Genomic DNA, 27,865 nt, shown 5'->3' on the forward strand with positions numbered 1-27,865 from the left:
GACATTTGGTCGACAGGACGTTAGGTCGACAGACATTTGGTCGACTGGACATTTGGTCGACAGGACATTTGGTCGACAGACATTTGATCAACAGGACGTTAAGTCGACAGGATATTTGGTCGACAGAACGATTTATTTTAGGGTTAGGGTTAACTAGCATAGGGTTAGGTTAACTAGCATAGGGTTAGGGTTAACTAGTTAACTAACCCTAACTCTAAACTAACCCTAACTAACCTAACCTGGCAGTAGCCTTGTTCGACTAATTTTGTTGCTGCGGTATTCTAAGATAAATAGTAACAACATGTAGCCTAACGCTGGATGCTGGATACGAAATGCGTTCTTTTCTAGCATAAGAATGAACATACTTAAAATTTTATTAGTGCAGCACGCCACAGCTCTCCTTAGTGTCAAAGTGGCCCGCATGCAAGACAGGTTGGTGACCACTGCTTTAGACCAAGGGTCACCAAACTTTTTTCTCTAAAGGCCGGATTGCTGCGAGATTTACAGCTGCGGGCCGGATGCAAATTGCGAAAAGACATACAACTATTTAGAATCTCCGTTGACTTGAATTGAGCACAATTAATAACAAAGTTAGCGGTGGAATAGCAAAGTTGTGATGAAAATCGAAAGGTTGCTGAAAAATTTATCCCTGCTGTGATACACTACAGGGCATCGTGCTCTTGAAAAAAATTACATCTTTCCAAAGTTGGCCTAGGCTGTCCCCATTTGTGGTGGCCTAATGATAAACAGCAACGTCAGTCCTTTACAAAAAGTTTGGTAACTTTTTTCCTTAACTGTTGTAGTGCAGCTGTTATTTCCGTAGCACGTTGCGGGCCGAATGAAATCAGTTCGCGGGCCGGTTCTGGCCCGCGGGCCGTAGTTTGGTGACCCCTGCTTGAGACCATCCAATCAACTTTATGTTTCTCGGCAGCCGATTGTAGCAAAAATTGACAGCGTTGCATTTAGGACAACTAAAACCAGCTGCTATCTTGTTTTTGATTGATATGTAGCAGGTGCAATGACCTCCTTACCAGTGATAGATCCACGTGATATTGTGACCAATCAGGACATAACAGGTGTCATTGGACGTGGAAATTTTGGAGCTGTGAGACTATGCACAACAAAAGAATTGGGTCGAATTGCTGTCAAATGTTATCAGCTGGTTGGAGTTGGCGAGAGATTAGAACATAAAAAAGAAAAGTAAGTGTAGTCCTCAGTTGTATACAAGGTGGTGAAGTTACGATTAAAGGATTTTGTGGCAGTTGCTCTCTGTTGATTTATTATCTGCTTGTGTCTTTGCCTGTAGACAAGATAAATTATACCTTGGTATTGGATCAACAGCAGAGAACTTTCCAAAGCGCAAACTTCCGTGTTTTAATTAAACACAATGGAGAAAAATACGGAAGTCATATCAAAACGAAAATAAACAATAGAACAAGTATCTTTCAGATTGCCTGCATGTGCACTGCCCAGAAGCTTACATCTCGAAGCTCAAATACAGTATAAGCAAACCGAAATACTACTTTGCAAGTTTGTTTCAATGCAAAAAATCTCTTTAGTAAATTTGTTTCGTTTTTTATTTTACAAGTAAGTTACAGTAAGTTACGCATGTACAGAAAATTTCGTCAGTTGATAGTAGGCCTAATGCACATTTACGCATTGCAGAAGCAAACGTGAAGCAGAAACTTTATCGATGCTTTCCCACAAAAACATCATCAAAGTTCACGGAATATCTTCATGGTCAAATTCGTTTGGAATTTTAACGGAATACATGCTTGGTGGAAACCTGGATGAGTTTCTTTCCAACAAAAACATTTCGGACATTCCATACTGCATAAGGTTGAGAATTGCTGAAGAGCTAAGCGAAGGTATCAACTTTCTTCATGGTGGAAACTTGAAGGGTGTTTATGTTCATGGTGACATTAAACCGGCAAATATTCTTTTATCATTGGACCTCACTGCAAAATTGGCTGACTTTGGGTCAATAAACATGGCTGCCTGCACTGGAGCTACTGCACTAACAGTAAATCTTCCGAAAACGAAACAACACACTCCTTTCTACACTGCGCCAGAATTTTTGAAAGATATTAATCTCCCACGCAAAGCAACGATGGATGTTTACAGGTTTGATTGCAATCGAAACATTTTATTTAATAGCAATAGACGTTTACTCACAGCTTTGAATGCAAATGTAGACTTGAAAAAACTAAGTATTTTTTAACATAAAACAAAGGTCAAACTGTCAAAGTCGTTAGGTATTTTATAAACATATCAAACATTAGGTACAAGTAAATAAATTCTACCACGTTCGGAAAGTTGTATAATATTTCCGGCGTGATTTTGTTTACTTTCTGTTATTTTTGTTGTTGCAGAAATGTTTTAAGAAACCATGGGCTTGGCCACGGGGTAACAGCAGAGCGGAACTTAATTTTTAGCAAGATTATTTCTGAAAATTGTACAGTACTTTATGTCTTACTTGTAACTCTTGCTGTTTCTTAAAGCCTTTTCGCAACAATGAAAGCAAATAAGTACTCTAACCTTACCCTAACCCTAACCATACCGCCACCATTTGGTGTCACTGCGCAAAAAACTTACATCCCGCGCTGCGCTACTCAATCGCCTGGCAGGTTCTAGCTGGGGGGCGAGGGCCGACGCTTTGCGTATAGCAGCCTTAGCCCTTGTCTACTCTTCAGCAGAGGACTGTGCAGTGTGCACCTGTTTGGTGCCGCAGTGCTCACTGCCATAACATCGACACTGCCATAAACAGCGCCCTGCGCACAGTGACCGGATGCCTGCATCCCACACCATTGGACAATCTCCCCATTCTCGCTGGCATCCAACCTGCTGAGCTTCGTTGCGAAAAAGCCACTCTGTCCCTCGGTCGGCGGGCACTGGAGCCTAACCACCTTCTCCACCACAAGATCTCTGCCCTCCCAAACGAGTACCCCCGTCGACTGAAATCAAGACACCCATTCGTGCCAGTCGCTCAACTTCTTATCAACGAAGCTGATGTACAAGACATCTCTGCGGCTGTTAAGGCGGACCATAAATGGAGTTCTGAATGGAAGTCAACCGCCACCAGAGTCTATTTATTCATCCCCGACGCCGACACACGCTCCATCGGTCTAACACTACCAAGACAGGCATGGGTGCGCCTCAACCGTCTCCATACGGGCGTCTGGCTTTTCCGCTCAACCATGCACCACTGGGGAATGGCCTCTTCCTCTTCATGTAAATGTGGTGCCAAGGAACAGACCGCAGACCACATCATCAATGACTGCTCCATCTTCAAGCCACCCAACGGAGTGGAAGGTCTGCGTGTCATGGATGATGAAACCAAAGACTGGCTGCTCTCTAGTAGCCTTCCAGTGTAGTCCGAGAACATCTTGAATCTGGGGTGGTAAATAGGATCGGAATGGCCCGATTCGGTGAGTCCGATTCGGTGAGTCCGATCCCTTAACGGGGGATTTTTTCAATTTTTTTTTTTAATTATCGGGTACCGTGGCCTAATTATCATTGCCGTTTTAGGGTTAGGGGTTAGGAGTTAGGGTTAGGGGTTAGAGGTTAGGAACTCACCGAATCGGACTCACCGAATCGGACTCACCGAATAGTAGCAGACCCAAATAGGATAGACCCTCGGCCCCAGAAGCTCACACGACGACGACAAAAGCAAATAAGTAAATAAAGTCACTCAAGTACGGAGACACAAAATAACTTGTAGACTACAAGTTATTGATAAATATTTCACCATCTTAAAGCCACTTCTTCAATAGCTTGTTCAATATCTTTTATCGTATTCGACAATATTTGAAAAAGGTACTTGAATAAACGCAATTATTTTACCAATAATGAACAAGAAACATGAATTTGAATAAGAATATTTGAATTTTGTATTATGTATAATAAATATAAATTGAAATGAGATAATTATTGCGTAGGCAACATTTGAATAAGATAATGAAAAAGCCTCCTTCATGATGGCGAAAGCTTCATCAATAATTTGATGACTCCTTTTTCATAAAGAAAAAACTTGTTGCTTTTTTGTTTTAGGAGTTTTTAAGCTTCCTGTTTTTCTGAGAATAAAATTTATAATAAAGGAAATTGGTCTATAAAATTGGTGTTGTTTATTTGACGTAATCATAGCCTGTAAATAGTTTTTTATTGAATCATACAATAAATAGTTTTTATTTTTATTATTTTCAGTTTCGGTATGGTACTTTATGAGATTTTAACCAGAAAAAGAATATTTGAAAACGCTTCGCTTCCTCCACAAACAGTCTTGCAACTCATTTCCGACAAAGACCAGAAGCCTGACTTACTTCCCATTGAAAAAATTCGATCAAACTTAAGTAAAGAAGATGCCGCCATGTTTAATACAGTGGTGCAGATTATGGAACAAAGCTGGTCAAAACACCCAAACCAACGCCCAAATATGCAACAAGGTTTGCAAGATGTCTTCCTATTAAATTAATACGAAAGCAATTAGATAAGTTCAAGAAGTTTTATAGTTTACAGATGTTCATCCAAAGCTAAATAGCAGTATTATTTTGTAAACACAGAGTATATAAACCATTTACAAGGTGCGAAGTATTGTAACCTACAGCATCGTATTCTACAAACGTTGAAAATCGTCGATGCGACGTATGAATGTTGAAATTGTTTCGACGTTGAAAATTGATTGGTTTTGAATCATTATCCTCGGACTGACAAAGCCTTGGTAGGTTATTCCTGGTAGTTTCGCATACTTGTAGAGGCTCTTGTCGCAGGGCCGGTTACCGAGATTGGCAGAGTGAAGTTTTCCGATTGTTGGAGTGTTGTTGCCGGGGAATTATTCCATTCACTGAGTGCCGCTGAATGAAGAGCAGTCCTGAAATGCGTTGCTCAAGTGCACACCCCGAGTGTCGAACCGGTGCCGCGTGTGATCTTGATTCGGGAGCGTAACCATTTAGCTAACGGGGGCGGCGAACGTCATTTAATGCACGCTGAGTTCCAGTTTTAGGGTGGGCCTACAAAATAACTGTTTTGCTGTTAATTTTAGTACAAACTTCACTCTCAGAAGAACTTCAAAAAATAAACAAGACGGTAATCGAGGAACAAGTTAAACAACTGGAAAAGGCTGTAGATCTCCAATCTTTAATTATAGAAGATGAATTTACTGCAACAATAGATCAATTTTGCTTTCCTTTTGAAAAATCATCTTCAACAGTTCAATCAACCGGCTCCAGTAAGTTAGTCTGTACTGTAGTGCTTGCAATGTTTTAGAAATGCTAGCATGCTTTATTTTAATTTTGCTTTAAAATATCATTATGCACTCAGGTCAACTTTACAAACAACATCTGTTATTTTCTTTCAAGTATATTTTGGTAGTCGACAACAATAAATTTATAAAATAATTGTAGGCTGCAGCCAACTCGGGTCTGAATTTGTTCTGGGATCCTTCTAAGCATGGATATTTGATACCCAAGTTTGTCTTGCAGACAACAATCTGTTTAACGCATAATATCTTTTAACCTGAAATGTGGATTTAACAAAAGTGTTCAAAATCACGTTTCAACAACATCAACACAACAAAAGAAAATAAAGAAGGTGAAATCCAAACTATCTTTTGGCTTTATCTATAAACTTTATCTAATAAACAAAAGAGAGTATAAACACATTAAATTTAGGCCTGTAGTTATACTTGAATTTCTGATAGTTGTAATCAAATTGTGGTACTCTTTTTCACCTGGCCTCCTCCGGCCGGGAAGAATGTAAAGAGTTAATTGGTTGGTTTTGTTTGGTTTTGAATCCTTATCCTCGGACCGACAAAACCTTGATAGGTTATTTCTAGTATTTTTGCATACTAGTAGAGGCTCTTGACGCAGGGCCAGTTACCGAGATTGGCAGAGTGAAGTCTTCCGATTGTTGATTGTTGAAGTGCTGTTGCCGGAGAATTATTCCATTCACTAGGGCCGCTGAATGGAAAGCAGTCCTGAAATGCGTTGCTCAAGCACACACCCCGCGAGTCGAACCAGCGCCGCGTGATCTTGAGTCGGGCACGTAACCACTGAGATATAAAGTCATATACAACCAAGCAACCACACGGCATTTAACATAATCCATAAAATTAAACATAAACTATAAGCTACAAACGTTTTCGGCCATACACACGTTAGCCCTTATCAAGTAACAAAAAAATAACTGCTTATCATACTTACAATGAAAATGAATAACTGATCTAAACACTGAATTGAAAAACGAAACTTGCGAATTGCGTCTCATAATGGTGAATAAGCAGTGAGCGTCAACGTAACTTGTAAAAAAAATTGGCGGCGTCAGCGCATACACTAGCGTAATCTCATTTTGTTTGCTAGGTGCCAAACATTCACACGGTATAAACCACTCGAAACAAACAAGTTTTATTTTAAATTTCCACGAAGAAACACAAGCATCTGAAAGTGTTCATCTGACATTTTGCTGCGTTTTGGTTTCAATATGTCTTTGCCCATTGAAAACATTCTTTCAACTTATCCAAAATTAATTTTTTGAAAGTTTGATAAAAAAAATACAAACAGCAGCTAAGACATTAAAAAGTATGCGTTGACGCTATACCTAAAAGACCGCGAAAACTTTACGGCGTAGCCTCAAGCGCAAACTATCCAAAAACATGTGGCCGTAAGCGTTAGCGTAAACAAAAAGTCTACGCTGCAAGTCTACGGCGTAGAATTTGCGGCGTATACGTACATCTCTGTGAATAAGTAGGTCGGTGATATCAGACTATTATTTTCATTTTCTTGAAATTTTGAGAACTTGCAAAGATTAGGCTATATCAAAGACCAAAATGGGTCGAAAGAAAAAGCCAGTCGAAGAACAATCTCGTGTCTTGGCTTTGTTCGGAAAGGAACATTCCATAGTTAGTGTGGCTAAAGTTATTGGTGTTTCAAAAGAGGCAGTTTATCGGTTAAGAAGATGGTTAAAAAAGTTAAAAGAGTGATCAAACACTATCCAATTTTAAACCTGTGTATTCAGATGTTTTCTTAAGCTAGTTGAGTACCATATGCCCCATCTCAGATAAAGTGATGAAAACAAGTGTGTCAATGAATCAAAAACTTTTAAGTAAATTATCACCATGTAACAAAAAATTAGTTGTGTCAAGTTTTTAGTATTTTTTGAAAGATATAGTTGATTAAAACATGCTTCTAGCAATTTTTTTCCACAAGTGTCGTTTAAAAAATATTTATTTAAGGTTTTTGAACTTCTAGTACCCTGTTTCTCAAGCTCTTACTCTAAATTCCTTATAAGGTCGGTAAACTATGACATCATAGTGGCTATCATTTTAGCTTCATAACTGTAGCTTGAATCATAACAATGATCTTTGTTTGGTCATAGTCGCGGAATAGAGCAAGTAGGCTACAAAATTTCAAGTTGTTTTTATTCACTATCAATGTAATCAGAAAATATAGAACTTAAAACGTTTCAATCATTCGTTGTTTCTTACAGTGTTTTGTAAAAAGCTCTAGCCTAAATTGCAGATAAGTTGGGAATTGAATCATCTCGTGAATGCACACTTTTTACAGATTGTTTTGAAACTTTTTGCTATGTTTGTAGTCTATCTATATCAGTAACCATATCAGACCAACAAGCGAAATGTGCAATGAAACAAAGCTAGAAGCAAAGCTTTTATACTTATGAAATGTATTTTGGTATGGAAATTAGTGACCAAATTGACCAAGTTAAAAGCTGTGCACCTTATGTGATCTGCAGAACACATTAGTCCAATTTAGATAGCTGACTAAGGGAAAACGACATTTGATGCTACAGTATTTGCTAATTCAAGAGTTTGGAGAGAACCCCGAAACCATACAGAAGACCGTTGTTGCTATATGGTTGACAGCTCACGGTTTAGAAAAACAAAAAACCGATATGACATTGCATATTCTTCCATATTATGTTCTATTGCACCTGTTTCGCATAGCAGTCAGCAGCTGAGTTGCCGATTCTCAAACCCTAGAGCAAAAAAAGCTGCATAAGACATGGTAGTGTCTCAAGATATAGAAAAAAGTCTCTCATGACGAATTCAACATACCTAATACAGACATAAATTCAGAATTTTGGTAATAGGCTCAACGAAACAATAATTATTATCACTTTTTGGATACAATGTGATAGATAAAAGAATATGAAAAATGGTGTGTTTCATGTCCATAAAAATGCATTTCCTGCACTCCCATCTTGATTGTGTTGATCCCTATGGGTGATTGATGGAAGCGGAAAAGATGGTAAAAGATTTCATCTTATATGGAAAGAAAATATTTAGGGCGGTGGATTTGCAACATAAAATGGGGGGGGGGGTGTATGGTCCGCAATACGAGAAGATTTCTCAGTGTATAGACCCAAGTCACACAAATGTGACCACTTTTGAAGTGGGTTCATCTTTGCATGATGCATATATGGCTTATATCTGCATTTTATTTCTTTGTGTTTGCATGTTTACACGTTTAATAGAAAACTATGCTGGTTAATACAGAAAATCTCTGAGTAAAACTAACAATCAGAAAAAGTGACATTTTATCAAAAGTAAGGACACTTCAGAATTTTTTTTGCTATTTTGGTGATTAGTTTGAAGTAACAGAACGCAATACATAAAAATTTTTCCGCAACTAAAAATTTTCCGAAATTTTGTTACATGGTGTTATGTTTCTGTGTGTAGTTTGTTAACTACGGTGATTTTATGGCTCAAGGTCTTGGCTTAAAAGGGCATCCATATAATCTTTATATAGACTTATAGGAAAACAGACAAGCACCTTACAACGAAAAGGGTGACATCATACATCCTTCTTTTGTCGATACTCATTTTTTAGAAAAGACCTCGTTGATCGAACAGATACATTCTGCTAGCAGTTAAAATACTGTTGCATCATATCATCAGTTTAGTTGTACTGTTGCAGCAATAATACAATAAATAATACAGTTGCAAAATATAAACCGTAGGTGGACAGCGGCAAACACAATTGCTGACATCCAAGACCCACCTACATTTCCTTCTTTGTTTCACTTCCTGCGAAACCCAGAGCTATCTCAAGTGACACTACATCATGTGAAGGCAGGAATTGTTAAATCAGTCTTTACTGGACAATAACAGTAAAGACAGAACAGTTAGTAGACTATACTTAACTGGTAAAAGTTTATTACAGGATAGTAGGTTAAGCAAAACTCATATATATTTGTTGACTATTTTCATATTTTTGCATGGGGAGCGAAAATTTGTCTGAATTCAAAAAACTCTATAAATAATGTAACTACAAGTACGAAATACAAGTAACTTATACGGCTTCAACTTTATTTTGGCAGATCACCTTGGTGCAACATCGAATAATCTTTTACGACAGTCTTCAACAATTTTATCAAATGTAAGAAATTGTAAAATTTCAAAGAAGTGGTAATTTTAATATAGCTTATGCTATTGTTCTCGCTAATAAGCACTGCTGTATTCGTAAAAAAAGCACAGGGTATACTGTCTCAGATTTGATAAAATGATAAATACACAACTTGCAAAGTACTAATTTTTATTCTACCTTAACATGAATTATCAACATCAAAATTGGACGAGAGGTACACATTATGAATAGGCCTACATTCAAAACAGCCTGCCGAGAGGGATCTAGGTCTTTATCCTCTTTACAAACTTGGGATTTAGTAGCCTATCCTTAGCTGATCAGTGGTTTGGCAGCCAGCATCTTACACAATAGCATACACAAAGTAGTAGCCTAACTTATGCATTGTGTTGTGCTTACAACTTATAAATTGAGTATCTAGTCTTTAGAAATGAATTTTGTTGATAGTTAAGTGTCTGCAGCTCTGCGAGTTTTACGTACCGTATAGCGATTTTACGTTCCCTGAGGTCGCTTATTTTTGGTTAGCAGTAGCTAGGCTAATTAGTTTCTTTTTCGCATTCAATACTCGCATTCAATACTCGCGTAAATATTCGCATTACTTTTTTTAGCAGTAAATTGAGCCACAGGTGGTCCATTGCAATTTAGTTTAGTAAACATCGAACAGCCCACATTATCAATAAGCAAAGATGTTCTTGAACCTGTGATAATTTCGTTCAATAAACTGAAACTGACTCCATAGCCCTAGTTATGAATAATATTAATTTTTCAGGCAAATGCGTTTGAAAGCAGCACACAAGAGAGTTTCCATTTGAGATCGGAAGGCAATCATGACAATATCTCAAGCATGGATTCTACTCAAGCTCTAGAAGAACAGTTAGCTGACGAGACAACCCCTCTAATCAACGCAAACACAACTCTTAAATCATCATGTGAGCATAAATTAACAACTGTTGAGTGGTTTTCTGAAGCGATTTCATCAAGCATTGAGTAATTCCATTTTTGTCCATCAACTAGGCCTACATTGGATGAAAACAGTTTCGCAAATAAAACAGATGAAAACGGTCTCCAAATATATTCGTATTGTTTAACAGACATGATAGATACTGTAGCCTTATCTATTCAAGCAACTAAAAGCAATACAACTAATATAGATCGGTATACGAAAATAATGCTTAGGGTTTATTATAACCTTGGTCGCGCATTCTCGAAGCAAAAACAAAACTTGTTTTCTTTTAGACCCATGATCATCCACTTGTCCCATCATTAATAGGCAAAACCTGGCTTTTGTTTCTGCTTCCAGGAGTCCGCCAGAATTTGCAGCCTCTTCGCTATGTTTCCTGATAGTATGACCCAATAAAACATTATGCAGCAAAACACCATGGACCATTGTAAAATCAGTTTGTCCAAGATGTAAAAAACTAAAGCAGTAAAATTTATTCTATACATAGATAAAAAAAAATCTGGAGTGCAGGGTCAATTTGACCTTAGTTGTTCAACCCAGGGATAAGTTGTAATTTAACGTATTTAGCTCCTTAAGTTTAAAAGTGGCAGTTACGTCAAGTTTTGGATCTGAATCATATATTATTACTGTGATATGGTATTCATATAAATAGTTGACAGCTCAGTAGGTTAGCGCGTGACTTCTGGAACGAAGAAGCTTCAAGATCAAGCGGCCCTGGTTCGACTCTCGGAGTGTGCGCTTGAGCAACGCACGTTAAGGACTGCTCTCCATTCAGCGGCATCTAATGGATGGAATAGTTCCCCGGCAACAAGACTTCAACAATCGGAAACTTCACTCTGCCAATCTTGATAACCGGGTCTGCGTCAGTGATTCAAAGCCTCCACTCTACAAGTAGGCCTACGCAAAACTGCCAGGATTAAGCTCTGCAAGAAGCTTTCCCAGTCCGAGGATAAAGATTAAATCAATCAATCAAACATATCAAACAAGAATTCTATACAATAGATTGAGCTTTGCTTTTACAATGTAGATACTAGGGACCTGTTTTAGCCTGATGCTGCGAGTTTGCTGTGGTACTGTAATAGCGGTTTGTAATGGTAAGTGGTAATAGCTAGCTTTCGAAACACAGTTCCCTAATCATGTGCTTTGACGAAAGGTGTTAGAGTCCGTGTGTTGTTGTTTTATGCGATTCCTTTCTTTAGCTTGAGGCTGCTGTCTGAATTGTTGTCTGTTGTGTGTACTGTATGTGTTTTCAGGCGATGTTATTGTAATATTTTAAAGAATCAGTTGATTAACACACTGTTAAAAAATTTTACTGTCCTTTGGACAGGCAGCAAAATAACTTCCTAAGTAGTAATTTTATTTACTGTAATGGAAGTATTTTTACTTCCGTTGACAGTCATATTTTTAATGTTTCTGATCAGTAAAAATACTGCTCTGGATAGTCATTTTTTAAATGTTTCTGATCAGTAAAATTACTGCTCTGGATAGTCATTTTTTAAATGTTTCTGATCAGTAAAATTACTGGTCTGGATAGTCATTTTTTAAATGTTTCTGATCAGTAGAATTACTGCTCCGGATAGCAATTTTTTTAATGTTTCTGATCAGTAAAATTACTGCTCTGGACAGGCAGCAAAATAACTTCCCGAATAGTTTTTGTGACAAACGGCATTATGAGAGTAAAATTACTTTCTCTACAAGTAAATATTACACACGTGCATTTGCAGATATAAATTTATTGTGTACAGCAGACCTCACTGGCGACAATGTTTCACAATATATTGTTTGATGTTTCACGAACACGTGAATTCGCTTTTTTAACTGCAGAGTTCAGCCGAGGCTATATTTCGGCGAAGCATGAAGCAGCAGCGACTGAACAGTGAATTTCTTGACTTGCTTCAATCTTCATAACAAACATCCCTGCCGAAGCATGACCTCGTTGCACAGTCGGAGTACTTTAGGGTGCACATCCCACTTTTTCTTGTCATGACGGATGACCCCAATGCGAGCAAAGTATCTGAGGAAACAACACAAGTTATATCAGTGGATCTTTTCAAATTTGACCGTGATATTTAGCAATGTTTGTAACTACACCACAATACCATAGTGTAGTGAAACCTTCAAATTGATCAGAATGCGTTGTCACTTCCACAAACCTTAGAATAATCGTCATCCTCTGGAGTTGTGGCTTGGAACTTGCGTACATAACTAGTATTAACAGTTTAACACCTCTAATAATCAGTCTGGATGGCCGAGTGGTCTAAGACGCAATCCCTCCGGTAATGGGTGCAGTTCTTACTAGCTGCAGTAGAGAGACACTGTCAAGAACTTCGTGGATTTGAATCCCACTCCAGCCAGACCAGCTTGTCACTGGTATGAATGACTTTGTGAAGGAAGGAGTTCCATTATTGTTATTCCTTAGCTCATACATAAACAATTTAACACAATACAGGTTTACATACCTCTGTATAAACTCCAGACTTGCAGCTGCACTATCTGGATATGACATTGCAAAGACGTAATATGAGCAGAAGAAGTAAGCCAGCGCTACAAAAAAACGACTTGGTTTCCATTGCAAGGTTGCCTTCGATGAATACGAGAAACTTCACTGCACTGGCAAGAGTGGGCCCTGCAGATGCAATGAGGCACAAATGAAACTACGAAGACTGAAATTAGTGCATATTTACATTTACCAACTTCATATTTAGGTGAGCAATTCAAAAGTTCACTTGTACATCAGTCAAAATTGTACAAACGCTCATTCACAACTTACCAAAACACACAATTATTGGATGCTGGTAAACGAGTTTCTTCAAACTGGGAGACAGCTGAATCCTACAAATTGAATTCAACATTTTTAAGATATTGAAAATAATACAAACATTGTCAAACACTCATATAGCCGCACTCTTATCGCTAAGAAGGCAATGAAATAGAATTTATTAGCAGTAGTAGCATGGTGTTCATATCACACAAGTTATATATAAGCTATACATAAATTTGCAAAGTATGTGTCAGATGTTCTTCCGGGAATGGGAAGGTTGGGTATTAAAAAATCTGTGTTTGCAAGTAAATAATAATAGATGTACGTTACCTCAAAGCATTGATAAATCGCTGAGCAATCTTCTTTAAAATATGTTGTAATCAGTTCCACTAATCCCACTGAGATGGCAAGTTGTCTCCCAGCCGCCAGTTGTCTCCCGGCACATCATAAATGCACAAGGATAATATCCAAGTATCAAGTTATTCAATGAAATGAAATACAACACATGCTCAGGAAAGCATGAAAAAACCTAAATTGGTTTAAAACATGTATTATGAGACGTTGTCACGAATAATACCGGTAATAAGTACTGGTCCTCTTCCTGTAGCCTAATGGGGACTTTTCCTTCTTGATCTTTGGCCAGGGCTGAGGGTCTATCGTTTACCACCCTGGACCTGCTGCTCAAATTATTCATGCTGGTCACACACGAAAGATCAGCCTACCACAAGTTTTATCACCACAGCTGGATAAACCACTCAATTATTTAGTTCTCACTTTTTAACAGTCCTGGGCATTGACTAGGCCTATAAACTGCAACTGACGGCAGATGTTTCACTCTGAGGTAAAATGGAGTTGCATCTCAAATGTCGTTACTCCCTGGCTACTCATGGGCAAGGCGTAGCACCAGATATGGCAGATATACTCTCTAGCTAGGGTCACAGCTTGTTTTTTTAAAACTGTGTAGGCTACCTAATATTTTCTCATTTTGAAGACAGTTGCAGCAGCCATGCCTAGCAATCTTTTGGCAGTGGCTATTTGACCGGCGCCGGTCTTTGAATCTGAAACACTATTTGACCGGTCATGACATCACTATACAGGCACCTTTTTCTTTTTCTCTTACAAAGCAAAAGACGAAAAGCGCGTATATAAGTTCTAAATTCGACAATTTTATTCAACTTGATCCGTGGCGCGTGCAATACTTTGCCGACTCCTATTCTAGAGGGAATGAGTTCGATACTACCTGGAAGCATTCTTTTTTTTTTTAACTAAATTTTGACCCAAAGTGCATTTTGTAGTCAATTTTTAATTTGAGTTGCATTACATTTACATACCATTACCATTTTTTTAAAAGAAGCATTGTATATAACTAACTTGTTGAGAGCAAAGGTGTAATGCTTCGTTCGGCACACACGGTCACATCAATCAATCATTTTATTTTTGTCATTAACGCGTCCGGGACGAAAAAGATACTAACTACAAAAATCGATATAGACCTACCAGCACGTTAATGAACAGGAAAAGGTGGCAAAACCTTGAAAGGTTTAAAACGTGCCTGAATGAAAAATTATGTAGTAGGCTATATATCAGTAGTTAGCACGGCCACAAACGGAAAATTACCCAGAGAAATTCTCAAATTCCAGCAAATTAAAAAAACTCTAACTTTATTACTCACATTTGAAAAGACATAAGAAATTGGGCTGTAGGCAACTGAAATTAAAAATTGACTACAAAAATGCACTTCGGGTCAAAATTTAGTTAAAGAAAAAAGAACGCTTCCGGGTAGTATCAAACTCATTCCCTCTAGAATAGAAGCCGACGAAGTATCGCACGCACCACGTATCGAGTTGAATAAACTTGTCGAATTTAGAACTTATATACGCGCTTCTTGTCTTTTGCTTTGAAAGAGAAAAAGGTGCCTGTATAGTGATCGGTCAAATAGTGTTTCAGATTCAAAGACCGGCGCCGGTCAAATAGCCACTGCCTAATCTTTTTATAGTACGATTTCAACACTGGATCTTCCAATCCAGAGCCCGAATGCTAGAAGCTACTACAACAGAGCTCGACTACTTCAACATTGTGTGTTCAGTAGGCTACAATACTGGTATACCGGGAAGATGTGTTAGGTAGTTCTTCACATTGACTCAGGGGTGCAGTGGTTAGAAAATTGTAGGGAGGGGGCAGAGCCTCACTGCATTGACTGACAGACCGACCTGCCTGATCTAAGTCATTGTTGTTCAGTGCATATTGCTTAACTATGTAATTTCGTAGCAGTTTAATGCAGTTAACTTACTAAAAGCATCGAAATAAATTAATTTCAATGGTACGCTATTGTTCTCATTTGTCCATGGTAAACATAAAAAAAATCAGCAAAGATACCATTTGTAGGATTATACTTGTTACCTGTTCAGTGATACAGGTTTAACGATGCTACTTTTGCTATTGACACGCTTCCTCTGTCTATCTGAAACTTATGACTGCAACAAAACCAGCTGTAACTAAGTTACTGCACTATTCCTGCAACCATGCTTGATGCTTGCATTTTTGCACATGCTCAGTTGTCAGACTCAGTGTTGCCAGATGCTTAGCACCAAAAAGTAAATAAAATTTCACCAGATTGCATACAACTTCACCAGATATGTAAAACACCCTAAATAAAACAATTTCGCCTAAAAATACAAATACTTTTTAAGACATAAGACACTGCCGTCACGCATGCGCAAACCTCTTGCAAAACGTTTTCTATACGAGCGGGGATTTTTCGCTTAAAAGTTTAAAAAAACTTTTTTGAAAAAAAAAGATTGGGGGAAAATTTCACTAGATTTCACCAAAACGTTTTCTGGTCCCAAAGTCAAAAAATTTGGCATCAAAGGCCTCTAAAATTGAATTTCACCAGAATTTTTTTAAGTTTGTTATCCTATTTCCCCATCTGGCAACGCTAATCAGACTCTGCAAATTCTGAGCGGGAAGGCGGGAAATTGAGCGCGGACCAGGATAACATTCGCCAGCCCATTGGCTGACGACTGATAAGTGATAATAATTCTCGGGTTTTAGTCAGAGAGTCGAACCGTTTGACTATAAAACTCGGGTTCGGGTTCGGTTCGACTCTCTAGTACTTTCAGTGCATTTTTAAGAAACCAATATTACAAACAATTAAAACATTTTTGTTGGAAGCCCGTGAGTTCGGATCTCTAGCAAACTTTCCTTCCAGTCATGATTGTTTCAATTAACCCACGAACTCTATATTGCTGGCCAAGGTAGCCTATATCAGATATCAAAACAGAAAGGCATGACATAACGTAGCATCCCACTGTTTCGAGAATGTGCTGGTGTGACCGTAAATATGTTGACCAGAAAAAAGGTTGACGTTTCGTAGAAGTGCTAAATATATTGCTGCACAGGAGTATAGTAGCCTAATCGGACTAAAATAACGGTGTTAATAAAATGTTACTGCCCATGTAGCCTACCGTACCTATAGTACAATTACTGCCAATGCAAGTTAAAAAAAAAACTATAAAGTCAGTAAAATTTTACTATTTTTGTCAGTAAAATTGCAAAACACTTTCACAGACCAGTAAATTCACTTCCAAAAAAGAAGTGAAATCATCTACTACGAAAAGAAGTAAAATTTAAAACTGCTCAATCAGTGATTCTACTATATTTGGAGTAAAAAAACGTCTTTGTCTAGTAAATATACCACAAAATGGCCAGTAATTTCAAGTACTGTAACAAGATAGTAATATTCTACTGCTCTTTTGACAGTAAAATTACGAAAATTTTTAACAGTGCAGGTGACATAACTCTCCCCATTCGGCACGGTTGTTGACCTTTGGACTCTGATAAGTTATTCTTGGCAACTCAGTAGCCTATATAGCCTACTTGTAGAGGATTTGAACCACTAACGCATTCCTGGTTACCGAGATTGGCAGAGTGAAGTTTCCGACTGTTGAAGTGTTGTTGTCTGTGAATTTTTCCCTCCACTAGGTACCGCTGATGGAGAGCAGACCTTGAAATGAGTTGCTCAAGCTAACACCTCGGGAACTGAACCAGAGCTACTTCGTTCACAAACTGCTGCTTAAGTGGTTTTAGTGAATACAGTTATCAAATTTCGTAATAGCACATGACTAGGGAACTGTGTTCCGAAATCTAGTGCAATTCGCTATTAGGCTACCACAGCGAACTCGCAGCATCAGGCTAAAACAGGTCGATTAATATCTATATTGTTAAGTAACCAACGATCCTGCTGCTAAAAGCGAAACTCAATCTACAGTTATCAAAGTTGTTTCTTCATGTGCCAACAACAACTCCAGGCTAGTGATAGCTAAATCAGATTTAATCGATGTAATTTTTTCTTTCTTAGGTTTCAAGAAAAACCGAAAACTTACCATCAGCTGTGCCCTATTGGCTTTTGTTTTCCTGTCTGCCGTAACTGTGGGCATCGTTTTGCTTTGGCGATCCATTGCAACTTCCAGTCATTCAGGTAATTGCAAAAAATATTTTAAAGTTGAGCTAATGTATGTAGTTCTCTTCAAAACTACTAAAAACATTTTTCTGCTTATTTAACCCTTAGGCGGTTGGGCTCCTGGAGTCTTGCTCAGTTTGGGGGGGGGGGGGGGGGCTGTCGATTCTTCTTATGCTTTAGGAGTGATATCTCTGTTATTTTTTAAGGTACGGTTTCAAAATTTGGGATTCATTTTGTAAAACTATTCATGCAGAGCATATCCGAAAATTAAAACTATGTAAATTTTAGAACTGCTTATATACGTTGAAATGTTGATGTGACTTATGACGTTTGAATTATTTGGTATTTTTTGATAGAGTAATGAAAAACATGCATTGCAATGTTGTGATTAAATTTTTTTTACATAATCTCAATTTAAATCATTTGATTAACGAGACATGGGCCAAATTAATTGCTTTCATCCAGCTGGTGGGAAAATTTTGAACAATAGAATATGAAATATTTCAGAGGATGTGCTGAGAAATGCCTTATATCTCTCAATTTATAACCTTTATTCGCTCAAAATTTCAGCTCAATAGAGGTGAATAAAAGTTAGGAAAAGTCAAGAAATCTCGTAGTCGCAGCCTCAGTGGTTTTAGAGATACAACTGTTGATACAAAAAAGTTGAATTGACAGCCCCCCCCCCCAACCTTCAAAGGGTTAAATTATAAAAAACTATTAAAGTTCCGATAAAATAATATCAGAACTAGGGGAATAGTTGTAACAAACTTTAGTAATTTATTTGATAACATTTCTTCTTTATAAACAATGTGGTACAAAATAATGAATTTGACACATTTTACCAATTGAAAATTTATAATATTTTAGTCTGTCCGATACTGCCTTCACCTGCAAATGGAAAAATAGATTGCGGCAATAACGAATGCTGGTTTTCATGTCCAGACCAATACAAACTGATGACAAACAAAACACAATCAGCTCAAAACCACACAATTTGCTTCAAAACTAACTCCAGTTGGAGTGGCACAGTGCCTTATTGTGAAAAAGGTGACTTTTTAACCTTGAATTCGCTAAGAACTATCACATGTTTAATTCAGCTCAGTGGTTTTCAACCTTTTTTGCTTGACTAGGCCTATAGCTGATACTGTAGGACGTGTCGCTTTAATTTTTTAGGCATTTCTTTATTGCTGTAAGCTACAGGAAGGCAGATTCAGGACCGTTAAGAGGATACTTTGAGTCCGTGCTATTGAGATCTTCGACCCTCAAATCAAGATACTTCTAACAAAAACACACTAATCTACTGTATATCCAAACAAAACGAAGTGGTTTCTTTAAACTCCCGGCGCTTTGGAAATGTTACAGCCCTTAAAATCATGCCAGGTCGGGTCCAAAAACACTCCCTGTCAACGCTACAGTTCAAATGTCATATAAGGGTACCCGGACATTTTGCCGAAAGACATTTTGCCAAAACCATGGCTTACTTAATACGAGGTCCGGCTAAAAAGAAACGAGACTGGTGAATTTTAAAGTTTATTAAAACCCATAGCAAGTGAAGTTCACTTTGAATACGAAGTACAACTATAATGTGACCTCTAACGGTCACCTTCAAAATATTCGCCAACGGCTTCCACGCACTTTGTCATTCTTCTTGACCATGCCCTGAAGCATTCTTCAAATTCCCTTTTTTCTATTGATTTGATGTGTGCTGATTGGTGAATTCACAGTTTTCCATTGCTGGCTCTTTCTTTTTGTCTCAGGATCGTATTGAAAAATTCATGATTCGTCTCCAGTGATGACCCTTTTTAATATTGTTTCATCTGCATCAATTTATTCAAGGATGTCTTGACACACAGTCAAACGACGAGCTTTCTACTCTTGTGTCAAGAGCCGTGGAACCATTTTGACACACACTTTTCGCATGCCCAACTTTTCTACCAAAATGCTTCGGACTGTTTCTTTATCAAGTCCAAGTTCGCCAGCCATAATTCGAATAGTGAGCCGGCGGTCACTGCGAACCAACTGACGAACCTATTCGATGTTTGCATCTGTCTTGGAAGTGGAAGGCCTTCCTGATTTGAGATCATCATCCACATCCTCCCTGCCCTCCACAAATCGCTTGTGCCATTCAAACACTCTTGCTCTCGACATGCAAGAATCACCATAAGCCTCAAGCAGTATCTTCAAAGTCTCTGTTGCAGTTTTTACAAGTTTAACACAAAATTTGATGTTGATTCTTTGTTCAGTTGTCATTTTGCAAAATTGAAAACAAAATCACTTTATTCAATAAAAAAGTTTAATGGAAATTGTTAACAGATACTTTACCACCTTCACTTAACTCTCCCTAAGAACAAATGCAACAATGTCATTGTGATAACACATCTGTCGAACACTCAACAGATGTTATGAAACTCTGTGAAAGCATTGATTCGAGTGAGACTTTTGTATTACGCAGTCTGTGGCGTCAGTCTCGTTTCTTTTTAGCCGGACCTCGTACAGGCCTTGCCACCGTGCGAGCTGGAGGCGAACAAAAACTCATGTCTATAACTTGCTAAACACACTTTTCCAGGCTTGTTTGCCCTTTTTGTATTTGCGTTACTGACGTTAAATCAATGTTAATAATAGCAGATTATGCTGGACAAAAAATATTGTTTTCTTGTGTGCATTTGTACTGTTTCATTTAACACCTTTTCTTTCACTATGTGCTTTATTTAAATGTGTCATTCATTGTAAATCGAACATAGAATGCATATAACTTATCAACTAAATTAAAAAAAAAAAATTGATTATTATTTACTGGTATGATATCAATCGAGCAGGATTTAACAAAATGGGCAAACAAGCCTTGAAAAGTGTGTTTAGCAAGTTATAGACTTGAGTTTTTGTTCGCCTCCAGCTTGCACGATGGCAAGGCCTGCATTAAGTAAGCCATGGCCAAAACCCATTTTGCCGAAACCCACTTTGCCGAATGGAGATTTTGAGAAACTTATTTTGACAAAAGGACTAATTGCCGAAAGGACTAAATGCCGATTGGACAAATTGCCGAAATTATACAAATGTAATATATTATGTATTATCATAACCTAATAACACATAAATATCATTCACAAACAGATTTCACTCACATATTATGTGCGACAGCGCGTAAGTATCCGCGTTGGTAACCCTGCCTGACTGAGGACTCTTAAAACGCTGTTCCTCAACGAAATAACTACGAATCAGGTAAAAGTCCTAAATATGATACAATTTTTTCATAAAAAGTTATATTGTATTTAAAAAAAAAGTAGCCCAATTGGGCGCCAACCAAAAAAAGCGCGCCCAACACGAATTTTTAGCGCCTGGAGAAATCAAAAGCAGCCCAATTGGTCGTGAAAGCGCCCAATCTGTCAACCCTAAGACTTGGTGTCACTTCAAACTAATTTTTTTCCAAATTGTTTCGGCAATTTGTCTATTCGCCAATTAGTCCTTTCGGCAATTTGTCCTTTCGGCAAAATGTCCTTCGGCATAATGTCCTTTCGGCAAAATGTCTTTCGGCAAAATGTCCGCGCACGCATATAAGTAGGCCAGTTGTACTTTCCTATTTGCAGTAGATCGTGCTTTGTTAGTTAATTTTGTAACTTCAAAAAGGTTCATAAAACTCATTAATAATAAACCATGTTTAAAAAATGCAACATATTCTGTAAGCCAAGGCATAAGCTACCAGACAATTGACACTTTAAAAAATACATTTTTTCTTAAATGTATCTCATCAAAATTTTGGTAGAATAATTCTGAAGTTAACTGTAACCATATCATATTTTCAGAGATAACATCTTCTCCTGCTTCTAAAGTACAGTAGATATATTTTAATAACATACAAAATTTTGATTAACTAAAAATGTGCACATTTTTTTACAAACCATTTCTCGTGGTACGGAACTATAATTTTTCATTCTTTAGTGACTTTCTGCGACCAAATATCTATTCCGGGCATGAATGTTGACCGCACTGTTTGCGCTTCGACTAGCAAAGTTACATCCTTTGAAAATAATTCCGTCTCGAGTGGATATCCCAATGGCACCACTTGTCACATTGCTTGTTCAAGCTCTTACACTCTGCAAGGAGCGGGAAATGTTTCCTGTCGTGGTTCATCGTGGCAACCCAGCCTCCCGACTTGTCAAATGAAAGGTAAAATCGACCTAGTGCCGACACGATAAAGTTGTTTCTTCAACAATCTTTCTCTAACCTTAACCTAGCCAGCATAACTTAACATCGTGTCTAATGAAATAATTAGGCCTAGCCTACACTAGAAAATCGTTTTCAGAAAATAATATCAAAGGTTACTTTTTTGGATTATTTTTCTCAACCAAAAACAACTTTTTATCTTATAAAAAGCAAGTAGTTGGAAAATAATAGCCAAGCAGTGGTCCAACAGTTAGGCTACTTTCACACTATTTCAAAGCATTATCTGGAGTAGGAAAAAATGTTCAGAAAACTGTTCATGGGATAAGTTAACTCTTAGAGAAATAATGACAAGTCAGAAGCACGTTGTTTTGTTGGTCTTTGAAATCAAAACTGAACGTAAGATAACCATTAACCATGTCGACCGATCAATATTCAAAATTCCTTTGCTGCACATTTAAACTTTGTTCCAGCGTGTAAGCCTACTATGCTTAGGTTAAACTGTCTTGAAAGCAAGCATAATAAGTACAGTATTTACAGTCGTGACCAAAAGTTTAAGACCAGACTTGATTTATGACGTTTTTTGTATTACGTCATAAAACTGCTTCAGATATTGTTTAAATTGCATAATCTTTATTCTGGGTCAAGATCGGTTGTAATCAGTCATTATTTAGGAAATATCAATTGAACATTAGCCAGTAGAGATCACTTTTCTGTATTATTTATCTGCCTAAAATGGGTAAAATGTGCTCCCTTTCGGAGGTTCAGGGAAGTCAAATTGTTGTTCTCCGCAGGGAAGGCTACGCAGAACATCAAATTGGTGAGCAGCTTGGATTTAGAAAAACTTTTGTGCATCAGGCAATTGTGAAATTTAAGAAATCAGGAACTTATGCTGATGCAAAACGCAGTGGTTGTCCTTGAAAAACAACTCCTAGATCTGACATCTTCATGAAAAGGCAAGTGGTGAAGTCTCCAACATGTTCAGTCAAACAAATCAGGGCCGATTTGAATAAAGCCGGTATTCCAGTTAGCAGGAGGACTATTAGACGCCGTTTAGTTGTAGAATTTGGTCTGAAGTCACAAAAACCAGCAAGAAAACCGAGGCTTACACCAGCGATGAAGAAGAAGGGCCCCATGTTTGCATTGCAGTACAAAGACTGGACTTCTGCCCAATGGTCTAAAGTTTAATTTTCGGACGAATCAAGTGTCCAACAGCTTGGTGCAAGAAAAAGAAATGTCCGTCGACCCTCAGGAACACAATTTGATGAAAAGTATACTCGGCATTCGATGAAGCATCCACAAGGTGTGATGATATGGGGAGCCATTTTGACCAAAGATACAGCCAAACTCATTTTTATAAAACCAGGAACTACGATGAACGGCCAGAAATACTTGAACTTAATGAAAGAGAAGCTACAACTGCACAATAATGCACATGTCGGTGTACGAGTGTACAATTTTGGTGCAAGATGGAGCCCTATGCCATCGTTTAAAGACAGTAACAGAGTTTTTTAGGGCTAAGAAAATTACTCTTCTGCAGTGGCCGGGGAACAGTCCCAATCTTAACCCTATCGAAAACTTTTGGACTTTTCTCAAGAATAATGTTGCTGAAAAACATCCCTCGAGTATTCCTTCCTACTTGAAGCAATCAAATTAGTCTGGATCCGTAAATTTCCTGAAGAACTTTGCAAAAATTTAATCGAAAGTATGCCCAGACGAATCAAGGCCGTCATTAAAGCGAAGGGGAGGGACACCAAATATTAAAAATTTGAGATTTTGATGCAAAATACAATATGAATGCTTACTACTTTGTCTTGGATATAGTTAGCAAGAAATAAGTAAAAAAACGACAAGAAATAGAACGGAGAACTGATTTTCTCGAAATTTGCGGTTTGGTCTTAAACTTTTGGCCACGACTGTATATAGGGACAGGGTAGGACATGCCAAGTAGATTCTTACTTAACACCGGCCTACCTTACTAGCCTAAAGTTACCAATCTAAACACAAATCAACCTCCAGTTGCAAACCCAGTTGGTTGATGCACTACGTGGCTTATAAATGTTTCTTGTGTTCAGAATGTTCTCCGCTTAACCTGACATCTTTTCTGTCTAAATCTTGCACAAAAGGAAGAGACATTCGTTCTGTGTGTTCTTTCCAATGTGCTCCAGGAAAACATTTGGTAGTAAGTAAAACATTACAGTATCTTACCTAATCAGGTATACCAAAAAATAGGCCTACATCAATGAGCATTGAATGTTCAATTTAAAGGAAAGACGGAAAAACGTTTATATTCATAGTTATTTTTTGTGCGTTTTCTTCTTTATTGTTTTTTTTTCAACATCAATATACAGAGAAATAATTACAATTTTTTGTGATTCCATAACCATTCTAGGCTACTAGAAAACACAAATTTTCAATAACATTCATGTTAGAAATTTTACCACACTAAAAATTGCAAATAAGTTACAACTTTTGAAACTTGACGACACACCATGCTATGCCATGAACCACAGATGTTCATCCACTTGAAGAAGATGTAGATTACATGCAAAGAACAGGAAAATAGCTCGAAACAAAACTAATAAAAAACACACTCCAAAAGCATAAGCCATGCCATTGCCTGTTCATGCGTGTGCATGAATTTATGCGAAGTGACTCACGGCTTGGCCTACAGAAAGCTAAAGAAACGGTCTGCGATTGTTTGCCATGATAGGTTCACTGTATGTAGTAGCCTACTTTTACAAGTTGTATGGCTTTCGTCATTCTTATTTTTTGATGACGCGCTGTGCTGTTCAGTTTTTAGCCCCGATAGCTCAGTTGGTTAGCGCGTGTCTTCTGAAACCAAGAAGCTTCAAGATCAAGCGACGCTGGTTCGACTCTCGGGGTGTGCGCTTGAGCAACGCACGTTAAGGACTGCTCTCCATTCAGCGGCATCTAATGAATGGGATAGTTCCCCGGCAACAACACTTCAACAATCTGAAACTTCACTCTGCCAATCTCGGTGACCGGGCCTGCGTCAGCAGGGGCGCCGAAACGACTTTTGACTGGGGGCTGGATTATGAAAAAAGGGCACTTTTATTGCTGAAAGGCTATTTTTTTTTTAAGTTTTAAGATAAAGTATAGCTATAATGTTCATCTATCAGATCATTATCGAGTAGGCTAATGATACAAGTGTCCTTTCTACAAAGAACAATGGCACGGAAGGGCATCAAATTATGTTATATTGATGTCACATACTGGGATACAGAAATTTGTGTCCTGAATATTCTTTAAAGGCGAAAATGAAAGATTATAATAAGGCTAAAATGGAATAGCAGAAATTGTTATATTGCAAAATGTGCAGTAGCTTACATGACCTTAAAAGGGCACCACTGCCCCTTCTGCCCCCCATTCACAGAAAAATTGAGGGCAGGAGGGCATCTGCCCCCCGCTTTCGGAGCGCCTGTGCGTCAGTGATTCAAAGCCTCTACAAGTATGCGAAACTGCCAGGATTAAGCTCTGCAAGAAGCTTTCTTCCAAGGATAAAGTCCGAGGATAAAGATTCAATCAATCCATTAAATGCACTGCCTAAAAAATTTAGAATACAAAATCTCTACCTGTTAGACCCGCGTAAATTAACAAAGTGAACTATTTTGATGATTCAGAAATAAAAGAAATCCGACTTTGATACTAGAAAGTTTAAGAAACACTCAGGTCTTATACCTCTTTAAAGCCGGGCAAACCGCTCGTCTCGTATCTATAAAAAATCATTTCACCTGTTGCAGTACAAGACAGTAAAATTGCTGCAAAGGTAGACTGGTTTACTGACCGGCTCACAATCAAAGGGGGCACTTGGTCTCAAATTCCAATGGGACGAATAATCTTTGCTTGTCACTTTTATTGCATTTTTAGATTTTTTACTGAGTGCACCAGAGAACCAAAAAAAATCCATCTATTTTTTTGCTTTATGTTTTGAGTTCATGGGTTGTTTTGGTATTTAACCCTATGAGGTGTTGCTTGGTTTGATATGCTAAGAACAAACAAACTTATCAAGTTTTTCTCACAATTAATCTATTTATTTTTTAAACACCAAAGAAAAATGAAATTAAGTTGACTGCAAAAACAGATAGAAAAATCAAAACAAGTCAACCAAATGCCTGATTGAAGACTATCTGCTTTAAGTATAAAACAGGGCATTTGGTTCAAAGAAACGTTTGTGGTCAAAGTTTACTCAATGATGTTGTTCATTACAGGGAAAATCTTCCGTTACTTGTCAAGACTCTTTAAAATGGTCTGATGTTCCTCCCACATGTAATAGTTCTTGTCCTCAATGTCTAACTGGACCTGACTGCAAAGAATCAACCAGTTGGGCAACACTGAAAGCACTCATCAAAGATATTGGAGCATGGGATACTGCTACTGTAAGATACTTTTGTTGCTTGTTTCATAAATTCAGGTTACAGTCCAAACATTTAATCACAATGCACAATCACGAAATTCAGCACACCAGAGGAAACAGGGTCAGCTGGCGATGTTCCTTTATGAAATTCAATAACTCAAATGCCTGCGTTTAGAACAATTGCTGTGGTGCTGCAGTGGTAAGTAACCAAATTCTGGAAAAGGTGTCACAGTTTCAAAAATATAATTGGCAAGTAAGGGTGTTTGAGTTGGACAGTCGTGTGGACAAAAATATTAACAATAGCTTGGATAAGTTTTTGCACGAGCTTGCGTGCCTTTTGAAAACCATTTGTTTTACATGCCACACGGTAGACAACTCTTCTTCTTTGCCACTCCAGAGGTCGAGGGGCTCTGCCTTTTCCCACCCTTGGGCAGTGGCGTCGACTCAGTCTGGATGTTTTGGGTAGGTTTCGAGCAGCTACTGAATAGATAGCCTACGTCATCCAGTTCACGCAGACCACGCACACCACTTAGCGCATTGTAGATGGTGCAGTTGCAGCTGGTGTGGTCTGCGATTTGTTCTTCCTTGCCACACCCACAGATCGGGAATGGAGCCATCCCCCATTTATGCATGTTGGAGCGGATTAGTCTGACGCCAGTGCGCAGGCGGTTGAGCCGCATCCAGGCCTTCATTGGCAAAAGCATTCTAGTTAAATGAGGGCTGCGGTGCTGGAGATGAAACTTTGGAGTCTTGGAGAGTCTTTCTTTTACTCCGAGCTCCGTTGGTATCCAATGGTTTTTATCAAGAGTTTTAATTTATGTGATAAATAAATTGCTTGTACAAAAACTCAATTTTTTAATACAGTAGGTTTTAAAGGTGTCATTAATTTTTTAGTTGATACTGTATCTGGTGTTATCCTAACCGTATTTTCAAAGGAAAAGAACCTGTACATTTTTTTGTGATTGAAGTTGACCACATTCTGCAGATTAGTGTAGGCTACGTGCTTGTTTATTTCTCTGTATAGCTAGCTACAATCTCCCTTCCAACGGTAAACATTTCTATGACTATGAACCATCTATTCGATTGCGTTTTTTTAAATTTATCGCCTTAAAATTGAGCATTCTTAACAGCAAAATAGCATAACGTACAGTCGTAGCCTATACTATATAGTTATGACCAAGTTTTATTTCTTTTCTGTCTGTTGCAGGTGCAGTATGCAGGTTACGGTATAACATGTCGTGTTAATAAACATGGAGGTGTGTTTTCATTTAACTGGGATTGTACTTGTACCGACATTTTATCCCTTGCTGCTGGAAGGTGCAAAGACTACAAAGCGCCACATAGCTCGTGCGAAGCTGCACTTGCTGCATTGGTCAAAAAGATGGTTGCTAAGAAAACGTATCCGGAACCATGTGACGCAAAATCCATGACAGAGATCTGTAAAACGTGATGTTGATCAATCCATCCCGAACGACAAAGTAAAATTTGAGGATGCTGGACAGTTGAAATGTTTGATACTTATGTTAACACTATGCTGGTGATACTGTTCTGTTAGCAGAATTGCAAGAAGATCTTCATGAAATATTAGACATCGTTAATTAAATTGGTAAAAATTTTAATTGGAAAATAAAGCTGAAAAGACTAAATTATTGATAATATTAAAATCACCAGACACTCCAATAACCTACTCCTGTAATTAAACTTCTTCTTCGTGTGAGCTTCTGTCTCCCTATAGATTCACGATGTACCGTACCGATAATTGTAATTAATAATA

At 38.0% G+C, this 27,865-nt stretch overlaps 1 protein-coding gene, 1 long non-coding RNA gene and 1 pseudogene across 4 annotated transcripts; 1 reads left to right on the forward strand and 2 right to left on the reverse strand.

Annotated features, from left to right (window-relative positions):
* The first annotated feature begins 935 nt into the window (after positions 1-935).
* On the forward strand, positions 936-27,865 carry LOC145784519 (uncharacterized). Of its 2 annotated transcripts, XM_082596353.1 has the most exons (12): positions 936-1,200; positions 1,666-2,124; positions 4,204-4,442; positions 5,039-5,224; positions 9,331-9,389; positions 10,144-10,303; positions 17,454-17,573; positions 18,423-18,602; positions 21,492-21,719; positions 23,789-23,895; positions 25,946-26,113; positions 27,299-27,865. In XM_082596353.1, exons 1-12 carry the CDS (start codon positions 1,019-1,021, stop codon positions 27,539-27,541), a joined length of 2,331 nt encoding a protein of 776 aa, XP_082452479.1. In that variant the 5' UTR covers positions 936-1,018; the 3' UTR covers positions 27,542-27,865. The 2 variants fall into 2 exon arrangements, with proteins under 2 accessions (XP_082452479.1, XP_082452480.1); XM_082596354.1 differs by lacking the exon at positions 18,423-18,602.
* LOC145783859 (uncharacterized) lies at positions 12,122-13,665 on the reverse strand. Of its 2 annotated transcripts, none has more exons than XR_014290963.1 (3): positions 13,427-13,665; positions 12,795-12,961; positions 12,122-12,349 (listed from the first exon to the last, which is right to left on the reverse strand). It is a non-coding gene; the product is annotated as an uncharacterized LOC145783859 (long non-coding RNA). The 2 variants fall into 2 exon arrangements; XR_014290964.1 differs by lacking the exon at positions 13,427-13,665 and adding an exon at positions 13,106-13,131.
* Positions 19,274-19,805, reverse strand: LOC145784652 (protein GVQW3 pseudogene; annotated as a pseudogene).

The sequence above is a fragment of the Aplidium turbinatum genome, chromosome 15 (genome assembly GCF_918807975.1).
Source record: "Aplidium turbinatum chromosome 15, kaAplTurb1.1, whole genome shotgun sequence".
NCBI lineage: Eukaryota > Metazoa > Chordata > Ascidiacea > Aplousobranchia > Polyclinidae > Aplidium > Aplidium turbinatum.